The sequence below is a fragment of the Sceloporus occidentalis genome, unplaced genomic scaffold (assembly GCF_023333645.1).
Source record: "Sceloporus occidentalis isolate IW3139 unplaced genomic scaffold, rSceOcc1.0.p SCAF_11, whole genome shotgun sequence".
Lineage (NCBI taxonomy): Eukaryota > Metazoa > Chordata > Lepidosauria > Squamata > Phrynosomatidae > Sceloporus > Sceloporus occidentalis.
Genome location: NW_028316991.1, coordinates 13,126,019 through 13,151,783, shown reverse-complemented (window position 1 = coordinate 13,151,783; position 25,765 = coordinate 13,126,019). Strand labels below are relative to the sequence as shown.

The following is a 25,765-nucleotide window of genomic DNA, read 5'->3' as shown; positions in this document are numbered from 1 at the left end:
GTGTGAATCTTCTAGGAAAGATTTACTAATCGGTTAAAGAGAAGTACTGATGACCACGGCGTTCTGTGTGGAGCACATACTTCAGTATAGCCATCTTTTTTTTTATGTTAGTGCTGAGACCTGAATGTCCAGTAGTTTTCTTCGTACTTCTGCAGTCGGGGCTGGTTAGACTAGAAGGTTGTTGAATTGCCGCAACCACTCTTAAGGGTTAATATTTCTTTTAGCATACCTTAGAAATGCCCCTTTTTGGAGGTATTATTCCTCTTTGGAACCCAGCTCTGTGTGCCTCTCTTCCCTCCCCGGATGTCCCTCTTTTCTAAAAGCTCAGACGGTTTTCTGGGTATTGTGACAATATTGTGTCTGTACCAAAACTGAACAAAATCTGTTTCGATACCTAATTGTTTAAATAAAATAAATGTTCCTCTTCTTAAGGCCTTACTAAGTGGCATCAACAGCTATCGATAGGTCACAAAGTTACATAAAAAGGTCTCGGTCACAAGCTCAGCTACATCTTTTAACCCAGAACGGGTTTATACATAGTATATAGTATATTTATTTACATAGTACTAGCACTTTTTTTTAAAGTCGTTATTAACCCTTTAGGTGCCAGGGGTGCAGACACATTTTTCTCTTTTCAAATATCAGGCCATTTGTTTGTAGTTTTGCTATAGTTATTCTGATTTCAATATTTAGGCACACTATGTCCTAACTGGTTCCTTTCTGTGCTCCCTCTGCCAAATATTGCATATATCCTTGTGTTTTTGTATTTTTCCCCATTGACTTTAGGGGTGAAGAGGACAGTCACTGATCCTTCCATGTTAGCAGGGATCAGTTTTCTTCCAGCATACATACATGGTTGGCACCAAAACGGTTAAAGACAGTCCTAGAATCTAATGTTTTGTTTTTTTTTAAAAATCAGTTGACAAAAACTAGGATTAATGAAAAATAAATGAATATATTTGGAGAGTGTGTACAAAATGCATTAGGAGTGTTTTTCCCCATTTTTTCTTACATTTTTTTATTCTATTCCTACGAATTATACATTATATATATATTTGTATGGTTACCAAAGTTGTCAGGGGCATTATACTATGCCTTTAATTGCACTTTAACCGTTTAATCACAGACATTTTTTTAAGTTTCTATGGCAACAAGAACTCAGTGCTGTGTCGGACTATAGTCATGCTTTCCAGCAAAAATTATGCCAAATTCTACATGATGAAAAGAATTAGTTGTGAGTAAGATTTGGCAGCGCTACATGTAGCATTACCAGTAGACTTGGGCACCAGGGGGCTCTTCGTGTTCGTCTTCGTGCTCGTCTTCGGGGGAAAAAAAAATTCGTATTCCGCGAATATTCGCCTGTTCCTGTCTTCTCTTTGGGCGAATATTCGTGGACATTCTTCGTGTTCGTTTTTTCTTCGTTTTCCCCGGTTAAGGGGTTAATACGGAGTTAAAGCCGCTCTGGCGCCAGGAGTTTAAATGTCCGTATGAGCAACTCTATTGGTCGTCAGCAGGGGGCTCATCTGCCATTGGTTGATGGCAGACGAGCCCCCTGCTGGCGACCAATAGGGTCTCTCATACAGACTGCTAAACTCCTGGTGCCGTAACTTGTCCGGCAGATCCCCCTGGTCTCCCTGTTCTAGCATTTATTAACTGATAGAACAGGGAGACCAGTGGGATCTGCCGGGTAAGTTGCAGCATTGAGGTTTTAAAACGCCAATGCTGCAACTTACCCTGCAGATGCCACTGGTCTCCCTCCCTGTTCAATTAGTTAAAGACCAGTGGCATCTGCAGGGTAAGTTGCAGCATTGGGGTTTTAAAACCTCAATGCTGCAACTTACCCGGCACATCCCACTGGTCTCCCTCCCTGTTCAATTAGTTAGTCTGTGCCGGGTTAAATGTCCGTACGAGCGACCAATAAAGTCGCTCGTACGGACATTTAACTAATTGAACAGGGAGGGAGACCAGTGGGATGTGCCGGGTAAGTTGCAGCATTGGGGTTTTAAAACCCCAATGCTGCAACTTACCCTGCAGATGCCACTGGAAATCCATAGGTTCGCTGTCAGGGGTTAACTTACAAAGACCGTGCGAGTGAGCCTATTGGTCACCTGCAGGGTCTTCCTCTGGCATCAACCAATTGGTTGATGCCAGAGGAGGTCCCTGTAGGTGACCAATAGGCTCATCCGCAATGCCCTGTAACCCGTGACGGCGAACCTGCGGATTTCCACTTCCGGAAACTGCCGCGATGCCGCGAAGACAAGGTAAGTTAGAAGGGGGGGGGAATGGTAGACGAAGACGAAGACAATCACGAAGATCTTCATGGTGTATGTCTTTGTCTTCGCCTACGTTTTACCGCCGCCGTCTTCTCTTCGGCGTGTTTTCGGAACGAACACGAAAACGCACTCTTCGTGTTCGTTTTCATGTTCGCCCGAAGACGAATGCACAAGTCTAATTACTAGTATTGTTGATATTCCCAGGATACCCTACGTTGGTACCAGGATGGCCTACATTGGTACCAGGATGGCCGAGTGGTTAAGGTGCATTTGCTCTGAAAAAAAACTAGTCTTATAATCGAGCAAATACAGTATATAAGAATGTGAACAAAAAAATAAATACAAAATATTTTTTTTCCTAATTTTGCTTAATATTTGTTTTACATGGTAGGTGCCGCTGCTAAACACATACAAAAACAATGTGCCCCAAGTACAGCAATATCTCATATGTTTTTTTATGTTTTGGAGGACTCAAATACTCCATTATACAAAACATGTGGATCGGACTCACTGGATGAGTAGTCAGTGATAGTACAGGGAACGTTCTGTATTTTTCTGTATATTTATTTCGTTTATATAGGCATTCGGTAACCCTGCTGAACACCCTCTTCCCAAGGCAGGTCCACCATGTCTGAAATGCTACATGATGAAAAGAATTAGTTCTAAGAAGAGTTTTGCAGTCCTACATCTAGCATTCCTAGAGTTATTGACATTCCCCATCCCACCTTTATCTGCACCAGGATGGCCGAGTGGTTAAGGCGTTGGACTTAAGATCCAATGGACATGTGTCCGCGTGGGTTCGAACCCCACTCCTGGTAGAAGATCTTTTTAACCTAATAAATTAACCAAATTATAGCATTTGTGGAAATCAGAAGGAAAATAAATGCAAACAGACTGAAAAATAGTATTAGGCGTCCTGAAAATACAAAAGTGCTTCATCAGGATGATTAGGTGGTTAAGGTGTTGATCAAGTACCATAGGTAGCTTGTTTAATGTGTTTTATGTTTTGGTTTTCTATTGTTTAAACATTTTTTGCCTGAACATCTGTTTGATGTGGTTATACCTTCTGGAATCACCAGTCTTCTTACTAATATATGACAATGTAGACAAAACTTTAAAAACAAAATATATTTTTTAATATTTTTAAAAATCATAATCATATGTATACAACAATGTTCAATAGCACTAATATATGAAAAAGTAGCCACAAATGAAAAATGCATATTTTATTACATTGTACTGGGAGGGGTATAAAATGTTGAGAGACTGTTTCCTTTTTATTAACTTTATATGTTTATTATTAAAACCTTTTTTTGCTCTGTCCTCATCTCATTCAGCTGGGAGGGAACTGTTTTTTTTTTTCACTTTTAGATTTTGTATTGTAAATTTTTTACTTTTTAAACTTGTCTGAGCATCTCATCTGTCTGGTTATACCATCTGGAATCACCAGTCTTCTTGCTAATATATAAGAATGTGAATAAAAAAATAAAGACAAAATATTTTTTTTTTCCTAATTTTGCTTAGTATTTCTTTCACACGCTGCTAAACACATACACAAGCAACGTGCCCCAAGTACCGCAATATCTCATAGGTTTTTTTCATGTTTTGGAGGACCCAAATACTCCATTACACAAAACCTGTGGATCGGACTCACTGGATGAGTAGTCAGAGTTAGAAGTTGAACAGAGAACATTCATAGAAAGTGCTTCGCCACAAAGACATTCACACTTTAAGAAGTGAGACTGGTCTTGCTTGTAGAAAGGAGCTCGAGGAGCAATTGCCCCAGGGTAGCCAGACTTACAGTATTTTCATGGTACAGAACAGAAACGTCACAGATGCCGATACCTGTGGGTTTTATGAATGTGCTATACTATAGGAACTTATACACGATCTAGCAAAATATGAGCAGATTCATCTTTAGCGTTTTTGTAAAAACTACAATCAAGGATAAGGTAGTTTCTTGTCTTTACAAAGAAAGCCGGATCTCCATGTACATGATTTAATAAAATATTCAATCCATTCTACGTGTAAGTGGAGTGCAATATGGGGATTTATGCACTAAAGATCTCAGCTTTATTATTCACTATAAAGCACTGCCAAGTTTCTCTGGCAAGAAGGGCTGAGCTAGCCCTGTATAATGCATAATTTAATGTGCCAGGAGAGAAAGGGGAAAAATCTCACTGATATAACTATACATTAGACGAGTCCAGCCAAGCTCTTCCTGCAATTTAAGAAACAAATCCAGCAGCACCTTACAATGTGACGGCCGCTAGCTTGGTAGACAGGACAGTACACTGAAAGCAGAATGGTTTATGTCTAAGCACATAGCTTTGGTATAAAAGGGATGGGGGCATCAACATTTGAATGAGTTGCTATGGCGTTAATTAGGAACTCTATGCTCTATGGAGCCAATACAGCAATATGTATTTTGTGAATGGGTTGTTTGTATCAGGTGTGCTGTGATGTCAGTGGGAATCTCCTCCCTACACACAGGGCACACCTTGTATAGTGAGACCAGGCAGCACCTGCACATTCCCTGCCTTTCGGAGATAGCCCTGAGACTGTTATATCCAGCAGAGAAGAGATAGCGTTCTCCGTTCTGTGGGTTCCCTACTATCTGGATCAATGCATATCAATATACCTGTAACTGAAGACCTCCAGGACAGCCTGGGCGTGCGCTTTGTGGTAAGGCACCTTCTTGTCTAGTAAAATAGAAATGCTCATGTTTCTGGGGCTGAGTTACAGGGAATAAAACTTGTTTAAATGCTTTACAGCGTAAAAGGACCTAAAATGTACCCATTAATCCAAAATAATCCTATTAACTCCCAAATCAGCTGTACTGTTCAGAAGGTATCTAAACCATTCCATTTGTCTGTGTTTTGAAGCCTTTGATTAATGATGGCAGTCTGTTGCCAAACCTCAGCACCAAATACTCTCAGCCAGCTTTCTGCTATTCTGCTTTGTTTATGTTGCTGAAAATGTTTTTAACTCCTTTCGTGTTTGTTTTTCTTTTTTTTTTTCTTTGTTGTTGTATTCTCTCTGGCTTTTAAACGTTAAGCTGCATTTTAAACAAAAATGATAATCTGGGTACATTTAAAAGCATTCATAGTAATAATATTAATTAATAGTAAACATATTATTTTATTTATTGCTGTTATAACAATTTGTACATTTATAAGCAACTTTGTTACACCAAAAAACACCCATGCTCTGACAGCACTAGCAGAGACATTAAACTTTCTCTATGTTTGAGCATCATCCTGAAAATAGTTACAGGAGTTAGTGGGATGATATACTTTAGTAGTGCCACCTTCACAAGTCAACTAAGTGGAGCTGAACCAATTTATTATCAATTTACATTATGAAGGGTTAATCCATATGGGCTTCCTCTATGCTGATACACTTTTTGAATGCCTTACTCCCCACACTAAATATGCAATACAAGGGACCAGGAGAAGCTCACCGGTGTCGGCCCTTTTATAATATCTACTCTGGTGCAAATTGATGGGTTAGGGAATATACCCATAAGACTTTACATAACTAACCCCTGACAATGGACGTCATATTGAGATGAAGTTCCTCTATTTAAATAGATTATTCTGTTTTTTATTAGTTGTTTTGGCTTGCTTTCTTTAAAATCACCCCATTCATCATTTCATGTACTGGCTTTTGGTTTTTGCCATCGAAAAAGGTGCAATATTGGAAACATCATCCATACTACTGCAGAATACCAAAACCCTTCCAGCAATAATTCTTTAATCATGTGAAATGCGTAATAACTTTTGTTGGGAATACTAAATTGTCCTGTGACACAAAAGCAGGTGTTCATACGGAATTGCCATTTAAAGACCATACACTATTTTTAAAATGCCGTCTGTGGGTATGTAAAACACTCTAATAAAGTGGAACAGAACCCTAAACTTAGACTCTCCTGATTTTCTCGTTTGTGAAAATGTGATCGACTGCCTTCACACGTTTTTTAAATGATACGTCTTCCCCTTCTCTCCCCCCCCCCCCGGGCAAAGGACATGTGCTTGTTATTTCAGTTTTTTGACAGTACATCTATATGTAATACGCTCCTGTTTCCTATTAATAGATCATTGTTCTGTAGAATAAGATTCTTACAAGTTGTGTGTGTGTGTATGTATATGTGTGTGTATATATATATATATATATATATGTTTGTATATATAAATATCTCATCACAAATGACGTTTGTTGAGGACATTACCAGTGGGTGCGATTAGCTGATCAAAGATACCAAATTTAAAAGCATGTTCTTATTTTTCTAAAAATGTCAGCATCTCTTATGGATATTTTACATAAGGTAAAACTTATTTTAACAATAAGGTTCTAATTTGTATCATATTGGGTTTTGTGTAGATATTTCCGAAATTTATGAAATTCCGTGCTAGTTTTTCAGGTCTGTGCAGAGTTTTCACTGAAAAGATGTCACTGTATTATCCATCTGTATAGCCTTCCTTATAGAGTGAATTGTTTGCCGGTGTTAGTACAGGTAGCCGGTGCAATTCAATGCCACCGGCGATCACCTGTTTAACCGTAGACAACTCAAGCCATTCACGTTCAGTTTGTCTTGTGTGATTGCAGCTTTACTCCGTGTATCTGGAAGGATTCCTTATTTTCAAGGCCCGATACAAAGACCTACATTTGTGGAACGAGCAGGTATGTGTGTTCATGGTGATCATGGTCCCTTGTATTGTATTTATTTACTTGGATAGACAAAACTTTTTCTTTTGGTTCTGACAGAAGTAAAATGTTTGACTTTTGTAAATCCATATTCTGGGTCTGTTGTGGTCACCGTTGTGGATTAACACCTTTGCTAGGTTCAACTCAGGGGAGTACTGAGACCATCCACGGCCCCCGGGCAAGAAAAAGTCACGAGCCCTCCATGGCGATGCCCTTCTCTTAGCCACGCCTCTTTCTGATTAAGCCCTTTCCTTGTGATTGCAACCCCACGTACCTAAGTTTCAGCTGCAGTACAAAAAAAATTACACATTTTTCCACTGTTTAAAAGCTATTTGTGGTTTTGATACAACCTCACAAATATAGTTCTTTAATTTATATGAAATATGGGCAGCAATGAAAAAATACTACAATATTGCACACATAATCTTAAATAAATACAGAAACAAAATATAAAAGTAAATATATTTACCATCGCTGTAAACAAGAACTAAAACTAAAGTTCTCATTGAAAGTGGCGTATCTAAAGTATTTGGCAGCCAGGCGGATCCTATATGTGGCACCCCCTCACATTTCACTGGCTTTCACTCACACACTCACTCTTGTTCACCCTCTCACGTTCTCTAAATCTTTCCCTATATTTCCCTACGCTTCTCTGCGGATCACGTCCGCATCTTCTTGGCCATGTTCTATCTTCTGTCTTTTATCATTTGATCTCCGTGGACGTAACCTGGCGTGAACTTCTGATAAAATTGGTGGTGCTTCCAGTGACATCCTCCAATCCGGGAGAGAACATCACAGAAAGGGTCGCGATTTTGGTGGAAATCTGTGCCAGGTTATGTCCAATCCTCCAATTGGGGGAAAGGACTTCTCCGAAAGAGCCGACATTTTGCCCTAAGGTGAACTTCTGGTAAAATTGCAGCACATTCAGCGACGTCCTCTCACCCACGGAGATGCGGACAAACCTAGAACATAGAAGGAAGAAGATGTGGTCTCCAAGGAGGTAGGGAATAAGAGGTTTCTCAGAGAACCACAATTATACATGAGCACAAGAGACTGCTTAAATATTTACAGGCATTTGAGGAACCCTTTTGGGGACTCCCAATGCTTTGTTCCATAGCCACAGAGGTCAGGAGTAAATCCTGCTAGCCTCTATCCGTGCCAATGGCATGCTAGCCTCCCAAATATACTACTGGGGCATCAAGTCGGAAGCAGAGGAGCCAGGCAGTCCTGCAAAGCGTCTCACACTCTGTAGAACAAGGGAAGACCAGGGACCTGACTGTTCCTTTATACAGAACCTGTATTTTCTGTTTTACTACCAGATGCTACATTTGATGTGCCGGAACCCCGAGCCCCCCCCCCCACTTATCAGGACAAGGAATGTGAGAAACACATGTTCCTTTTCATTTGTTCTCTGCTAAAACAACAATAGGCACGCCTTTTGTCGTCTAATACAAACAACTGAAGGGCACAAAGTGTATAAGAAGATATAGTGTACCTAGAAAGAGGAAATACATGTACAAAATAAAATATATTTTCCCAAGAAAATCCCCAAATGCTTAGTTTACATATGCGTGGGACCACTATACTATACTAGCTTTGTTTACAGTACTAGGGAAATGTACTCACAAAACTCGCTAAGCAGGATGTACCAGGCGGCATTTGATGAGGGACAAAATGTTTGTACCGTTTTCATTACAACTGTTGAAACATGCTAATAGCCGATGAAATCAAGCTGTAAAAGTAGAGATGTTTCCATAATTAACGATGAAACTGGTAGATAAATGTCTCAGTTCCAATAAAAATATGGGAACAGAATTTGATGTCAGATAATCTGTCCCGTCTACCTGCTGCCATACATCAAATCTTGTACATGCTTAACTATCCAAGACAATATTTAAAAAAAAAAATAAAAAAATTTCTCACCAAATCAGCCAACAACATGGTCCTCCCAGTGGAAACATTCATTGGTTGCCAATTAGAATGCATCCAAACACTTCTTTATTAACTGAACCTAAGCGCTTTATTAACTGTTCCTGCTCCCATTCATTTTTTCCCTTTCTGTTTGGTTTCAGCTTCATCACTTATTTGGAAATCAGTTGCCAAAATTCCCACCTAAATATTTCCTGGCAATGACCAAGGCCATGGCAGAAGAAAGAAGATTGCAGCTGGAGCAGTACCTGCAGAAACGTAATTGGGAATACTTTACCCTCATTTGATGGATGTGTTTGGGCCGTATCTGTGAGCCCTCTGGGATTGTGGCACTGTGGAGTCTGATCGGGCCCATATGCAAAACGCTCCCCTCTACTCCTGCCAATAAAGGCACTAAATTACCTGGCCATTCAGCTGCCCCCATCAGGCTGAAAGAACCTAGGTATTTGCAGCGCATAGGGGTATCTTCCATAGTACTGTAGTTTGGAGTAACCATATTAGTCCAGTGTATAAGAACATAGGGGAGTATATGAGGACAAATACTTAATGTGGAAGTGTCACATCCCTTTTTAGTATCTTTTTTTTTTTCACCACATAAGACAGAAATGCATACAACCCTCCCTTAGCTATACCCTATATGCATGTTCATCAATAAAAATCAGAGGTAACTAGATGTGAATGTGTTGGGGTTGGGGGTAGCACAGACAAGCTGTTTGGGGGCACTGATGAGTTGTTTTAGGGGGGCAAAGGTGGCACTGTGGTTTTTAGTTATGCCCTGGCTTAATGCACGGCTAAAGTCTTGATGTAAGAAGGAGGGCTTTAGGTTTTTAGAGCAAAGCCATGATAGATTGCACCTGAATGCAAGAGAGTCCAATGTGTTTGGGAGAGGGTGGATAGATAGTTGGAGGATATCTTAAACTGGGAAGGGTGGCAATAATTACTGGGCTAGACAGTGTAGAAAGCGAAGGCATTTAGCTGGTTCCCAGGTGGGTGGATCTGGGTCCTTGGTTAGTACAGATAATAGCCTATAAACCACTTTAAAAAAAATAAATAAATAAAAAAAAATTGCTAGGAGGTATTGCCCAAAACAAGGACAGAAGGTGTCTGCAGCATGTGTGGTAAATAACATGGAGTGGAATAATGAGAAAATGGACTGGGGCAGCAATACCAGGGTCCTCCTTTTAAATAGAAAAGACAGAGTAGGCATGAGAGGGGAGGGTGGCACTGTATGTTACAGATCTTACCTAACACAAGTTACTGATTTGGTATCGGATATTACTGTAGGTAAAAGTTTGGGATCTAGTGATCATCGGTGTGGTTTAACATAAGAACAGTGACTCATACCACACAAAAAAAAAGAAAGTTTTAGATACCACACGCAAAAAAAAAGTTTTAGATTTTAGAAGAAACTACTTTTTCTATAATTAGAATATGTATAAAGGAGTCATTATTCGGCTGGAGAGGTTTAAATGGAGTCTACAAGAATTGTGATTATTTAAAAAAGTAGAATTATTTAAGGCAACAGACACTTATAATAAGCTTGTCCGTAAGAGCAAAACAATTAATAAAACTCGCCATATTAAATATGATGGCGCCCATCTGCCGTAAAGAGCTTAGGAAACTATTGAAAATGCTGTCTCCACACAAGATCACAGCGCACAGTAAAAAGTAAGAGTTTCCAGAGGCTCTGTCCATACCCTCCTGAGGCCTCCACTGTTCAAAAGTGTGTTTTTGGGGGGGGGGTAAATTGAATTGGCTGGCTTTAAAGATGTCCCAAAGAGAATCCAGGATGAATAGATTTGAAAAAGAAATCGTATGCTATTATTGCCCTACAACTTGCTAAAAAAACACCATATCATTGGGTATTTTTAAAATCTAACAAGGTTTTTTTATCAGCTTTTGTAGAGTAAAATATTTTATTAAAGTAAAAAAGAAAAACCTTTTTTATTATAGATTAGCTATAATCAAAATAACAGTATCTAGCTGTTCTTGTCCTGAAAAAAAGTAGATAATTTGAGCTGACAGCCTCAATGAATATTTTTATTCAGTTTTTAGAGATGAAAATGAAGGAAAGGGACCTCAGGAACAAAAAACATTTGATACATTTGTTATAGAGAAAGAGGTTCTACTTCAGCTGTCTAAGGGAAAGACAAATAAATTGATGGGAGTTAAATGGTGTACGAACAAAACCATTAAGATATTTATTTAACCAATCTTTGTTAATCTAAAATAACATGGATTTCAAGATCATAAACAACATGGGTAAACTTCAGGAAGAACATGAAAAACTAATCTTATTGTTTTTTGATTGGGTGACTAAAATAATAGATCAAGGTGGTGCAGTAAACATTGCTTATCTTGATTTTAGGCAGTGGCTGAGTGACAGACAACAGAGGGTTGTAGTGAATGGCGTATATTCAGAGCAAGGTCTTGTTACCAGTGGGATACCTCAGGGATCTGTACTTGGACCGATTCTATTAAATATTTTTATTAGTGATATTGCAGAGGGTCTTGATGGTAAGTTATGTCTTTTTGCTGATGACACAAAGATTTGCAACAGGGTGGATGTTCCTGGAGGAAGAAGCCAAATGGCAAATTATTTGGGTAAGCTTAAAAAATGAGCTGTGGAAACTGACGTTTAATGTGGGTAAATGCAAAGTAACGCACCTAGGGCATAAAAACCCAAGGGCAAAGTATAGAATATCTGATACATTCCTAACCTCAACAACCGAGGAACTGGATTTGGGGTAATTATTTCAAAGGCCTTAAAGGTAGGCAGGAAATGCTAGCAGAAAGCTTTGTTGTATTTGGAGAGGTAATAACAATAGAAAGAAGGAAGAGCTCATGCCGTTGTACAGAGCACTGCTGAGACCACACTTGGAGTATTGTGTAGAGTACTGGCAGGGGCGTAACTAGAAACCACCAGGCCCTGTTGCGAAAATTCACCCCGGGCCCCCCAACTTCAACAGGTAGTCTGTGCCTTCTTTGTCCCTTGACCCCTCCTTCCAACATAAAACATATGTAAACACACAAATTACACAAACTTACTCATACTCACTAACACACACTCCATCTCACCCCACTTACACATCCATGCTTACACACAGGGCCAGCCCGGGCCGTGGCAGAGCCGGATTGACTTAGGGGCTGATGGAGCTGCAGTTCCAGGCCCCTACCTTAAAATAGGCCCAGTCAGGACCGGACTGCCTCGCCTATGCGTCCGTCCTTAATGCAGGGCAAAAGGGGCACCTGCCCCTTAAACCCGCAGCAACTGCAACCAGGCCCGCCACTCTAGCAGCGGGCCCGCTACTTACCTGGCAGGGGGACGCAGGAATCCAGCGGAGTCATCTGACGTACGTCACATGACCCTGCTGCGCGTCTGCTTCCCCTGTGCAGATCCGCGGAAGTCTGCGAGCGGCGCGTACATCATCGGTTCAGGTAAGGGGGTGAGGGAGGCTGTATGGAGTATGTGAGATTGAATGAAAGAGTGAATTAATGAGTATCTGTGAAGGAGTGAATGAATGTTTGTGAATGAGAATATGTAAATGAGTATCTGAATGAGGGAATTAATGAGTATCAATGTATGAATGAATATCTGAATGAGTGAATGATTATCTGTGAATTAGTGAATAAATATTTATGAACGAGGGAATGAATATGTGTGTGATAGTATGGATGCGTAGGGGGGGCAAAGATGCCACAGGCAGGCTGTTTTGGTGGCAAAGATGCCACAGGCAAGCTGTTTTGGGGGCAAAGATACCACAGGCAGGCAGAGTGAAACCGTCCGTGGAAACCCTCCGGATGCGGGTGTCAGTGTGGCAAAGCCTGTCCTGGTGTTTGTGATTGGGTGTCAGTGTGGCAGAGCCTGTCCTAGTGTGTGTGTGGGTGTGGCAGAACCTGTCCTGGTGTGTGGGTGTCAGTGTAGCAGAGCCTGTCCTGGTGTGTGTTTGTGTTTGGGTGTCAGTGTGACAGAGCCTGTCCTGGTGTCTGTGTGTGTGTTTTTGGGTGTCGGTGTGCCTGTCCAGAGCCTGTCCTGGTGTGTGTGTGTGTGTGTGTCTGGGTGTCAGTGTGGCAGAGCCTGTCCTAGTGTGTATGTGTTCGGGTGTCAGTGTGGCAGAGCCTGTCCTGGGGTGTGTGTTTGGGTGTTGGTGTGGCAGAGCCTGACCTGGTGTGTGTACTTTACAGTAGGAACTATTTCATTTTTACTTATCCAGAGATAAAACGCCCTCCTGAATTTGTAGTGACTTCAGGGGACAAAACATTCAAGGCCCTGAAATCATTTAGTGGAAAAGTTAAGGTATTGTGTTATTTACTCTATAATATTTATTTCAAGGATTAGTCGCACTAAATTGTGGCTTCAGGCTTCCCATGTTGAATGACCAAGTATTATGTATATGTATGTACATATATGTTTTTTCATAAAAATGGGCTGATCAGTCTGAAATGCCCGGGCCTATTTTTTGTCCCAGTCCGGGCCTGCTTACACAATTACACATACATGCTCTCACACACAAGTATACATACATACATATATATATAGAGAGACACATCGGTGCGGTCCAGGTCGGAAGGGCCCTTTCTAAATGATATGAGTGGGCAGGACAGGCCCTGCCACACCGACACCAAAACACACACAAACACACAAGGACAGGCTCTGCCACACTGACACACACCAGGATGGGCTAAGCTACAACAATTCCCCTGGGCAGAACAAGAGATGTTGCTTGCGCATTGTGTGCAAGCAACGCACAGGTTAGCAGCAGCCCCAACCCCCACCCCCACCCCCGTTATCACAGGCTTTTGTCCTGCATTTAAGATGGCCCTAGCGGTCGTGCGGGCATGCACTAAAGTGGCCAGTGTTTAGATTTACGGCGGCCTGGGGGGCAATCGCCCAGCCCGCCCCCAGTCATCGCATACTTTTGATTGTAATTTATTATCTGTACTTACAGGCTTCTATTTTAGGATATAGATGTATACTATTTTAGTATATACATTGTATTTTATTATTCATATCCAAGTTTCCAAATTTAACGTATATGTCTTGTTAGTTGTTTCAGATCCGGTAGTTTCTGGCAGTGAGAAATTCATGGAATTTTTCAAGAAATCACAGCTGGTAAGTATGTTTCATATCTCCCTTGCCTCAAAACTCGATGTGCCTAGGAAAGTTCGCATTTCTTTTGCCCATGGCCTATTTAAAGAAAACATTCTCACTGCATGTCAAAACCAAACTTGTTTGCCAAGTAAAAGTATGGAGTGAGAGCCATATATTATTTAATTATTAAATTACATTTTATCATTTAGATGATATTATAATTATATAAGTTAAAATGTTTAATGAAAAAAACACATTGAGACATTTCTCATGTAGTATCCAAATAAAAGGGAATCGAATAATCATCACTGCAGTATACGTTAACTTTTAAACAAGTTCCCCTCTCCAACTGTATACACACCACATTTTGATCTTTTTTATGGAAGTAAAAATAAATAAAACTGCAGCATGTGTTCACTAAAAATGTTTGTTTTCATCAACCATTTCTGATCATGTCAAAAAATCTGTTTCTATTCAAGTATGTCTAGTAACGGCAAAAATATTGCACCAGGAATCCCTAACTTCCACTGTCCTTTGCCAAGTGCTGCTCACACACACTTACATACACATATCCATATTCATACATACATACACATACATGCTCACACACATCCATGCTCACACACAAACATTTATATCGCCATACTCATACACACTTTTTCATATACTTGCTCGCACAAACTTCCATGCTCACACACGAATATTTACACATCCATGCTCACACAAACACAGTTTAACTAAAAGCACATATGTCTAATATTCTATGTAATATTAAATATGATCTGCAAAGCATATTTTAGACCTATTTGTCTAATGACTCTTCAAATAAATCAGTATTCTAGTGTGAATTTTAAATATGATATGTTATTAAATAAAACAGCATGTTGGATTTTAAATTCTTTCTGCCAGTATTTAGAACCTATAAAGAAAGGCATGATTATTTAAACAGTAAGATATTAAGATACAGTAAGATATTAAGATAACCTTGCTACTGGCATCTGTGTACAAATATCTTGACAGTGGCACAGGAAAAGGTCCATCCCTATATGCTAAGCCATGAACACACTGATTCATGGTCACATGGGTTGTGCACCTGTACATTGTAAGAGAGAACATAGGAGAATGGCAGTGAGATCTGCAATAACAGATAATAGAACAGCCCATGTTAGTCTCCTCAGAGTAAGAGCAACATGTGCCAGATGTAATGCGGAAATGTTGTTATCATGCAACAGAACCTAAAAAAAACTGCATGGACTTTTATTCTATTGCCAACTCGTATAGCTTTCTATATAACATATAATGGAGCCTGACCTGCCTTTTTCATGATTTATGTTGAATAAAGTGCTTGCACATACATTCTAGAATGGCTGCGGGACAAACAATGTGAAGAATAACTTTGTCAGATTTGTATCCCAGTTAAGGCAATTTTTTTTTTTTATAATTTTAGCTGATCATGATTATGATGTATATGGAGATTACAAGAATACAGCCACCTCCTACCAGTGCAGCTGTAATTTATTTCAGTGTTGTAATTATCAAAATGGCAAAATATATATTTTTATAAACACCAGAGAAAGGACATGTGAATAGAACAATTTTCTGATACACAGATGGGTATCTTCTACTAACACCTACCATAGGGAAGAGTATAAGAAGTCAAAGCTCCTGGCCAACGCAACAGACTATGGTACAGCATAACTCCCATCACTATGTAATGAGTCAGACACTGATGGTGGTACAGCATAACTCCCATCACTATATACTGAGCCAGACATTGATGGGTCTTACTCTCTCTTTCCCTCAATGTCTCCATACCTTCTCTGCCGACCTCTTCATTACCCCTGTCTCCTGCAGCACAGGTGCGAGTGAGTCACTGCATGGATTTGAGTCACTGTACGAATTTGCCGATAGGCACATTAAAATAGGCCCTGCTTTTTCCAAACCTTTCTGTAACTTCAAATGAAGCTGTAGGCCCCCCATGACCTCCTCTACTCCGTATAAGTGACAGGGGAGTGTTTGGGTTATGGAGCAGTACCTAGAAAGGGAGTCTTGGTAATAATTTCTGACTTCCAGACAAAATATGTATGGTCGTATCAAGGAGCTATGCCCCATGCTTCTCATTGAAGTTGGGTGGGACCACACATGGGTGTTGATGTTGGCTGCACACAAGGGGGTACGTGGGTTGTGCGACATTTTCAGATGTCAATAGCTGCTCTGAAGGCCCAGTAATCAATTCAGATTCCTGAAACAAAGGTAGTAATTTTGCATGTATGCTTGAGGGCTAATGTGGAATGTATTTGAGTTTTCATATTTCACATTCATCTGCTGATATGTAAATATGATTTATGGCATTTATGTTTCAACAGGACACCTTTAAGATGTCATCAGTAAAAATTATTCTGAATGTTTATTTACCAGATGGTCAGCATGTTAAAGTGGATGCTTACACATCAGACACTGCTGAAAGAGTACTTGAGGTATGTATATGGCTATTGATCTTAGTTGTATAATTTTGCTTATGTGCTTACATGGTCAGTTCAGTTCCCTTTGGTATAAATCAAAGTTTCCTATAAATTAAAATATGGTGTTCTTTTTTGATGGGAACTAGATTATTATTTACACTGTTTAATTTCTCATGTTCCCATGTCTTATCTTTCCAAAATAACCCACAAGATTTGCTGAGCATTCTAGGGATTATAAAATTTAGGAGATAATCATGTATGTAGGTAGTGTGTACCGTGCACCGCCAACCAACTATCTGGATAAAACAGACCACAGCATATTTTATTAACAATAAACACAAAAGCTGTGTTGGCCTAAACACCATATACCAATCAACATAAATACACAGTAAACAATCAACAAATACATATTAAGTACAAATATACATATCAACATAATCCATAATACATTTAGACATAACCAACACAGGAACTGAATTAACCCCTTCCTTGCCGGCCGCTCACCACTGTACAATCCAAACCACAGGTACTCACCTCCCCCCTCGTTCAAACAAAACTGACAGCTAACTTCTGCTGTCCCACAACCAATGCTAACCACCAGCCGACCATAACCTCGGTGGGCACGTCCAATAAACACCAGAGGTCAGGGGAGGATTGAGCCTTCCGTTACACCAGCATCCAAACTCCATCACTTACCAAACCAGACCGGCAAGGACACACAAACCGCCAGCTGTGTCAAAAGAAAGAAAGTTAGCACATAAAATTTAGGGAGGGTGGGAAGCAGGTAAGCCTGTTAGCCGTCTATGAAAAAGTGACAGTGACCGGGGTCACCCAGAGGGCACCCTTTATTTCCTATGGACTCCCGCCCCTACGCTGATTCCTAGGGGCCTGTCGGGTTTGACTTCAGGGTCTTTGGTTCCGGGGCTCCAGATTAATCTGTTCTATTTCCTGCATAGAAGTGGCGCTTGGTCATGCCCACTCTCTGCCCTAGTTCTGCCCAGCTCCTACCCGCTTTTAGTCAAAACCCACCTATACACACAGTTAGCCCCACCCTTAATCTCGCCCTCACTCCTAGGAAACGATGATCTTCATACTTCCCAAACCTGGAATTTGCATTACTGTATTAGAAAAATGTTCATTATGTTTGTACCTCTAATTTACGTAACATGGCATAACTGGCAAAATTTTTTTGGTCTCAAATATTTATACAATTTGGTTTGTGACCTCAAGCTGCTGTGCTGGTCTGTCTTGTTTTTCGTTCCTGGTGCTTTCAGTGTAACCGAGGAATTCCAGGCTTTTCTTGGTGCAGCACAGTGTCAAATGTGTTAATTCACATAATAAGTAGTATCATAGAAGCACAGAATTTTACAGCAGATAAGAACTATTTAGCCCATGGAGTCTGCCCATTTTTCCTGATGTAGAAGACCTTAATCAGTCCTTGGTTTCGATTCATCATAGCTTCATGCGTATTCCATGCATGTTTAACATCCCTTACTTTTTTAGCCTCTCCCTGATGGGCGTTCTAAGGTTTATTAAGATATGTGCAAGCTCAGTGTTTTGGGATGTTACTGGAACAGCTTGAGATGGTGCAAGTCTTGGCATCCCCCCCCTTATAATGAAGGAAAACGTGTCCTCCTGGACCATTGGGGAACGGGGGATATGACTATTGGCCTAGGCCGATTTTTACAACTTGAGGAGGGAGATACCCCTAACTTTTTCACATCTAGCTCTTAAGGACAGACTCTTCCTGCCCTCCCTCCACTTTTGTGTATAGGGATGTTTATGTAGGATGTTTGCTGTTCTGTTTTTTGTCATCTTTTGTAGTCACGGCAGTGGAAGAGTTCCCCCATTGGCCAACGTTGTGTGGTTGATATATTGTAGGCTGCCCCTAATGAACTTAGTGAGGTGGGTCCAGCGGCCGGGTCCGGGTTGCGTGTGAACCATGTGCTGGGCTCAAAGGCTGGCAGGTTATATGGTTACTCTGGCATGGGGAGTTAATTAAGCTTTAACCAATGCCCTTACCCACATTTAAGGTGGGTGAAGGAGTTTGGGGTACAAGCCAATAGGCCTAAATAGTCAGGTATATTATCAGCTCATGGTTTAATAAGTTAACCTCATGATGTAGTACATAAGCTACATCTAGGAAATTCCCACATATTCTCAAAAGGCCTTTCCCTCATGGGATTTATGTGAGTGCCGCCCCTGGTGTAACAGAACAGTGTAATATTTGAAATTAACTTTATTAATTTCTGTGAATTTAAGGCGTGTAGCCAGGGGCGAACCTAGTATTAGTGGCACCTGGGTGCCCAAATCATTTTGCAGCAAGGAGACTGCTACTCCACTGGACCTCCTGCCCTAGGTTTAGGCCTAGTTGGCCAAAATATGCCTCTGTTCGCAGGGGATTCCTATGAGGGAATGTAGATGCTGACACCTTCAGCTGGCACAGGAAAAGTATATGTTATAGCTTTTATTCGTTAATCATATGCAACTATTATACATCTGGCACCAAGTATAAAACATGTCTGTTTAACATGGAACATGTGGAATAAATGGTCTCTTGTATGGAAAGTATTTACCAATAAGGTACTATATGACTTTTTTTTAAACGTACGATCTTTAAGCTGTGTTTTAAGAACCTCTAATAACCTCACTTCCATATCTATATTTTTAGGCCGCGTTGTACAAATTGCGTTTGTCCAGAGAGCTAAAGGAATATTTCAGCTTGTTTATTACACGCCGGGAAAGTGATACGAACATCACCGGTATGGTTACAGGACTGTTGTGTTATTAACCTCGATAAATAGTGGTCATTGGGGGTTGGTAGTAGTTAGTGTTATGAGGGTAACCCATATTGTGCCATATTATAATGTATTGTATTTAAGTCACAGCTGTATTTATTTTCTCCTTAGACATTTTTCTTTTAACCCTATGCAGTCCACTGTCTCGCTTTTCCTTCAAAGTAGAGCAGGGTGGTATACTGCGCCTGCATGCGTTTGAGGATCCATTGAGTTGTATGATACTACTTCCCTGGCTTGTAGGGCACAGCTATAGACACGGTGCTAATTACTAATATATATGGTAGGGGTGCCCCACTGATTAAGAGATCCTGATATCTCTTTACCCATTTCTTGTTGTTTAATTTAAGCTATATCAATATAGCAAGTGCTTATCAAATGAGAGTCACATTAGACTGCCTTCCCCCTACCAATCACGCTTGCTGACCCAGTGCCGGAGCTGATTCGAAATAGGTGTATCACCCGTCAGAAGGTGTGTTTGGCTAAACACACCTCCTGCACGGCAACTAGGGGTGGAGGGAGTGAGTTTGTGGGTGGGCAAAGGGGCAAATCCTACCATGTCCTTGCAAGGGAGACAAACCTTAAATTTAAATGGTCCACTCAGTCATAGTGTATATGATGGATGGAGTGTCCCTTTGAAATATAGAAACAGAAGTTATTTATAGACATTTAAAAGTATGATTGATACATCTGTCATATCTTCCTCTGCAGTGGTAAAACAGATCGCAGGCTTTGAACTCCCATTTATCACAATTTGGAATATGCCAGATGATAAATTTCAGATTGACATCAGAAAGTGGTGAGTTCTAAAGTACAGATTAATTTCTAGGGAAAGTATAAAAAATCGTATTTTGTTGAAGAGTATCAGTCATGTTCCCAAATATAAAATTTTGCAGTTTAATGCACTAAATAAACCAATGTAAAAAGAAGATATATTATAGACCCATTATATGTATATACCACTAAAAGCGGTAATTTCATTTTACAAGATGATTCTTGGGTAATCAAACTTTACAGTTTAACCCAAACCTTAAACCCAATAACCACCTGTAATGAAGGCTTGATTGAGTTTATTCAAAGACCGGACATACTGTATATTTCATGATCGTTAGCACCTGTCTAGTATAATTGTTTAATTATGCCTATAAAATCCCTGACTTTGTGCAAGTGTACCTAGAAGAAGACAAAAGGTCACTTTTAAATTTTGTTAAATAAAAATAAACATGTCTTTTTCAAAGCATTCTTACGTTAACAGCATTTTTTCATGCCTAAAGCTTTTTCTCAGTAAAGTGTGCTTATATGTGTGTGTGTGTGTGTATGTGTGTATATATATATATATATATATATATATATATATATATATATATATATATATATATATATACACACACACTATGCATAAACACCGATCAACCATAACATTATCACCACCTGCCTAATATTGTATAGGTCCCGCTTTTGCTGCTACAACAGCCCTGACCCATTAAGGCATGGACTCTGCCAGACCTCTTGGTGTGGTATCTGGCACCAAGATGTTAGCAGCAGATCCTTAAATCCTGTAAATTACGAGTTGCGGCCTCCATGGATGAATCGTGGTGCCATGTGTTCTCCAGGTAACTGTTGAACCCAGCCATCCACATGATTCATCAGCCAAGGCCACCCTCATCCATTGCTCCGTGGCCCAGTTCTTATGCTCATGTGCCCATTGTAAGCGGTTCACTGCTTTTCCTTCCTTGGACTGCTTTTGATATTTACAGACCACTGCAGACTGGCAACACCCCACAAGAGCTGCAGTTTTGGAGATGCTCTGACCCAGATGTCCCTTTTCGCTCAGATCCTTATGCTTGCCCATTTTTCCTGATTCTAACACATCAACTTTGGGGATGAAATGTTCACTTGCTGCCTAATATATCCCACCTCACTTCACCTGTCAGTGGTCATAGTGTAATGGCTGATCGGTGTATACACTGTGTGCATGTATGTATGTATGTTTTTATATGTGTGTGTGTGTATATATATATATACGTGTATTTAAACCATTCAAAAGTGCAAAAGTAGGATCCTTTTTATCTTTGCTTGTTTTCCAGGTATTTGAATCCGTCTACAGATTCATTGTTATTGGGATGTACAGCAGCTATCAGTTTGCTTTATATGCAGGTAAACCTTTGGTCTTTAGTAACACCGCATACTACGTGCAGAAGCTGTCTGGTGTAGAACTGGGGTTATTTATACAGACTGCCTGTGGGGAAGCTAGACTCTCAACAGCTTTTGGTAGCTTTGTACACAAGATATTTACCTAAAAGTTAAGTTTACAGAAGAGACGTTTTATTTTTGTATTTTTTTTTCTGAAAATAGCTGTTATTGTAAAATAGCTCTTTATAACCATATCATATGTTTGTATATTACATCAGTGGGTAAGACATTTCATTCCATTTTATATTTCATTGGTTTATGTAAAGGCTGTTCAAGAATTTCAAATGAACTGGTCTAGACCCACAGAAGAACAGCGGAAGAAACTCCAGCATCTTATAGAAACTGGAAATCAGTTCAAGGTAATATGTAGGTAATAATACCCCATATCTTTGAGATTTTTTTAGCAGGGTTTCCAGACCAGTTTGCAGGATATAATTGTGTTTCCTTGAGTACTTTGCCACACTTTAGTATGCACCTGTCATCTACGTACTTGGAAATTCTCCTGCTTTGCTCCAAAGACTGAGGTTATCACAGCTGATTAGCTAGTCTTTGGTGTTATTATTATTTATTCTTATTTATTGTTTATATAGCGGCATCAAATTCTGTAGCGCTGTACAATGGGTAGGACATAGCAAGTAGGATGTAACATAACAAATTGACTAACAGAGACAACAGGTGAGGAGGGCCCTGCTCAAAGGAGCTTACAATCTAAATGTGTTAAATGCTTTATTCTCTAGGTGGGTTGAATTTAGCTCGGTCTAACCCTTCCTAATTTATTAGTGGCTAGCCATGTGCCAACCGGGGTATGTTTCTCTGCAATGTGACACGCACACACGTGACAGCCAAGACTGGAGTTCCCTTTTGAGATAACCCCAGCTAATTGCTCCACTTTATTTATCTGTATGTCGTGCAGTTTCTGGAGCTGATGCAAAAAGTTGAACACTACGGATACCTTCAACTTCATTCTTGCACCAGTGACTACCCTGAACCAGAGACTTCTGTAACGGTCTCTGTGGGGAATTTTGAACTCTGCTTCTGTTTCCAGCCTTCCAAAGGCCAGGCGGAACTAATTCAGCTCCGTGTGGCTGATATGACTTGCTGGCATGTCCAAATGCTTGTAAGTAGTCAATTGTTTCTTATAGGTAACAAATCAACTCATCGGTTTTACCTTAAAATAATATAAAATTATAAACTTTTTTTTATGATTGGAAAGCATTCAGCTAAAGGAGACTCGGCCCGACAGAGTTATCATCTGGAGTTCACGCTGGAATATATTCAGGGAGAAACACAGAAATGTGTGACCATCCGCACACAGCAGGTGTGTTTTATTGTAATAATATAACGTATGTTATATATATATATAAATCATACATCACACACGCACACAAGTTATAAATAAATCTATAAATAAAAATATTTTTTTTGTTTTTGTAACACATGCCTTAAAAAAATATTACATATTTAATTATATTTGGAATATGACTGATTTTTTTCCCTAGGAATTTTGCCCTTGTGACAAATTCCCTCATTCTTCAATTCAGTCTGGTATCTGATGGGGTGCAATGGAAGCCTCTACATCTACATACATATTTTTATTTGTTCCTGTTAACAACAGCTTGCAAAAAAATATTTTATTCAGCCATGAAAAATCCGAATATCTGGCGATTACTTTTTGTGCCATCTTTGTCCATCTCTTCTGTTTTTCTACGCAGGCATTCCTGCTCAGTTCTTGTTTAAAGAAGATGGTGTGTGAGCAGCCGGTGACATCTATCAAAGAAGCCTTGGAGATTGTAAGTAATGTGCTGTCTTATTACAAAAGAAACCAGATTTAAAAAAACAAACAAACAAAAATGTAGAATAAAGTGGACAACAAGTGACTGGAGTTCCTGGCCAAACACAGCAACAGCTGTCATTTTTCTCTCTCGTTTTTCACACTCGCTCTCACTCTTGTTCTGTCTCTCTCATGCTCTCTAAAGGTTTCTCTACCTTCTCTGTTGACCACTTCCGCTTCCACATCTTCTTATTCTCCATCTTCTACCTTCTGTCTTTCATCTTCTCTCCTTTATCTTCATTCATATCTCCGCGGACGGAGAGGATGTCAAGGAAAGCCCCGCCATTTTAACCGAAGTTTACCCTAGGGCAAAATTGTGATGCTTTCGCTTATTTGTCCGCACCAAATGGGCAGGGGAGGTAATTTGTTGCATGTTCATTTGCACATATCTAGTGTTTTAAAAAAAAAAAACTGTATTAGCTGAGCTTATTTGTGATCCATATACATCTGTTCCAAGAGCTCAACGTGGAATTCTCTTTAGCAGGCTGAAAAAAGTAGAACGATCTCAAATAAATCAAGTAAAAAATCAGAAAAGGTAAGAAAAAAAACAACATAATTCAAAATGATATACGTTCACATGAGAGGATTTCCCATATAAGTAAAACCATAATAATTCATGCAGTATGTGGTTCTATAAATGGATCATTTATAGCAGCGCAGCGAAGGGGAGATCACCCAAAGGCGGCAATCTGTCCCCCGGTTTTGTACTGCCGCCCTAGGCCTAGGCTGACTGGGAATATATTACTTTGTGGGATTATAATTAAACCATGATTTTTACCTCTCATATCACCCCTAAAAATGTGATCTATTGGCTGCGTTCTTAGACTTTCTTCCTCCCAAAAGTTGGGTCGTTTGTCACCAGAGAGGTGACCGTTCCCCTCAAACCTCTGACCATCGCATTCCTTCCAGATTCTTACTAATCTCCGTATGCCATTACTTTTCCTACAGGTCAGAGCACATATGAAAAAAGGACGCTTTCTCTCAACAAAAGAAGAAAATGTGATATTTGATGGTTTCACTGACCTTCATTTGTAGTATTTCACGCTAATTATTGTATGTTATGTCCAGAATGTACATTGCTGTTATTGCTATAGTATTATATGTAAAATTTGGATTCTTATATATTGTTTTTCATCCCTTTCTCACCTAAGCACATTTATATGATATAAACATGTAATATATAGTTAAAGCACAGATAATAAATATTTTCTGTAAAAACAAAAATGATAGGCCCTCAAACCAGGCCGCATAGTTCAGTAAAACACTGTGTCTATTTCTGCAGTGTATATCGTAACACTTTATACAAAACTGTTTTGTAATAAAATGTGTGTTCTATTTGTCAGGGTGTTGTAATATATTACACATTGATAAACATGACAAAAGTTACAATATTCCAGCACTTTTCCACTGATTTTAATGTAGGGGCCCACTGAGTTTTTAACAATTTTAAAAACCTGTGTGCTATTGTCTACACACACACCATTGTTCTATTGATGTGGACCACGCATAGAGCGCTACATAGCCTGAACTAAATTAGCCAATGAAAAGTGGGACACTGCAGAAGCATAGCAGGATACCAGTTCTTGAGGGACTAATCCTACAAAAAAGGGACACTTGAGAGGTATGTAAAGGAGACAAGAGCCTTGGGCCTCAACAGGGGTGTAACTAGAAACCACCAGGCCCCCCAACATTAACAGCTGGTCTGTGTCATTATTGACAGAACAAATAAACATAGGATAACCAATAAACACATTAACACATCAGAGACAATTATAACAAAGCATTAGACATTAAGATGAATGTTCATATGAAGTTCTGGTAGTGTGTCAGGAAACCAGAATCCACATTAAGACCCTCTTTTATGGTGTTGAAATACATTATTATTTTCATCTCAAATGTTTTCCTTTCCTAAGAGTCTCTGAAATTTCCTTTGTGTACTTTAATTTTCAGGTTTTGGATGGAGTGATTATTTTGGGTGAAATGATGTTCTACCAGGATGCAATATTTGTCTTCCTCATGGTTTTTGATAGAGCTTCTGTGTAGGTTCATTCTGAGATGCAACTTAAGGCCCGTTTCCCAAATGTAGCACCCTTTGTCATAGATATATAGATATTCCTACCCCATCTCCCGCTTACCTCTGCTGCTCCTGAAGCTTTCCCCGACTGCTCTTGGGAATATGCAGGGCCGGCCCGACAATGGAGCCAAGTGGGGCAGCCGCTCCAGGCGGCACTTTTTTAAAAAAAAAGCGAAAGAGAGAAAGGGGCGCCGAGTGGTTTTCGCTTACCAAGCTGTCAGTACCTGCTCGGCGCCCCTCTCTCTGCGGCGAGTCTCCCTGTTCGGTCTCGGTGCCGGCTTGTAATGCCCAGCATTACAAGCCGGCACCGAGACCGAACAGGGAGACTCGCCGCAGGACTGCTGAAAGGTAAGTACAAGGGGGGGGGGGGCGGCAGGGACGGAGGGAGAGGAAGGGTAGATAAGGGGGG

At 40.1% G+C, this 25,765-nt stretch overlaps 1 protein-coding gene and 1 non-coding gene across 2 annotated transcripts; both read left to right on the top strand.

The window, feature by feature from the left end:
- The first annotated feature begins 3,008 nt into the window (after positions 1–3,008).
- TRNAL-UAA (transfer RNA leucine (anticodon UAA)) lies at positions 3,009–3,091 on the top strand. Its single transcript has one exon. It is a non-coding gene; the product is annotated as a tRNA-Leu (tRNA).
- Positions 3,092–4,898: 1,807 nt separating this feature from the next.
- LOC149305597 (sorting nexin-31-like) lies at positions 4,899–25,325 on the top strand. The gene is made up of 13 exons (XM_089477591.1): positions 4,899–4,958; positions 6,882–6,956; positions 9,053–9,167; positions 13,958–14,022; positions 16,368–16,478; positions 19,135–19,225; positions 19,970–20,057; positions 21,346–21,415; positions 21,718–21,810; positions 22,365–22,568; positions 22,665–22,769; positions 23,164–23,241; positions 25,233–25,325. The coding sequence occupies exons 1-13, from the start codon at positions 4,899–4,901 to the stop codon at positions 25,323–25,325; spliced, it is 1,248 nt and encodes a 415-aa protein (XP_089333717.1).
- Positions 25,326–25,765: the final 440 nt, after the last annotated feature.

Bases quoted from the DNA above. Each gene is read 5' to 3' on its own strand.
- LOC149305597 (XM_089477591.1), top strand. From the start codon at position 4,899: ATGCATATCAATATACCTGTAACTGAAGACCTCCAGGACAGCCTGGGC. The intron at 21,416-21,717 runs GTAAACCTTTGG...GTTTATGTAAAG, and splicing joins TCAGTTTGCTTTATATGCAG to GCTGTTCAAGAATTTCAAAT. The intron at 21,811-22,364 runs GTAATATGTAGG...TATGTCGTGCAG, and splicing joins AAACTGGAAATCAGTTCAAG to TTTCTGGAGCTGATGCAAAA.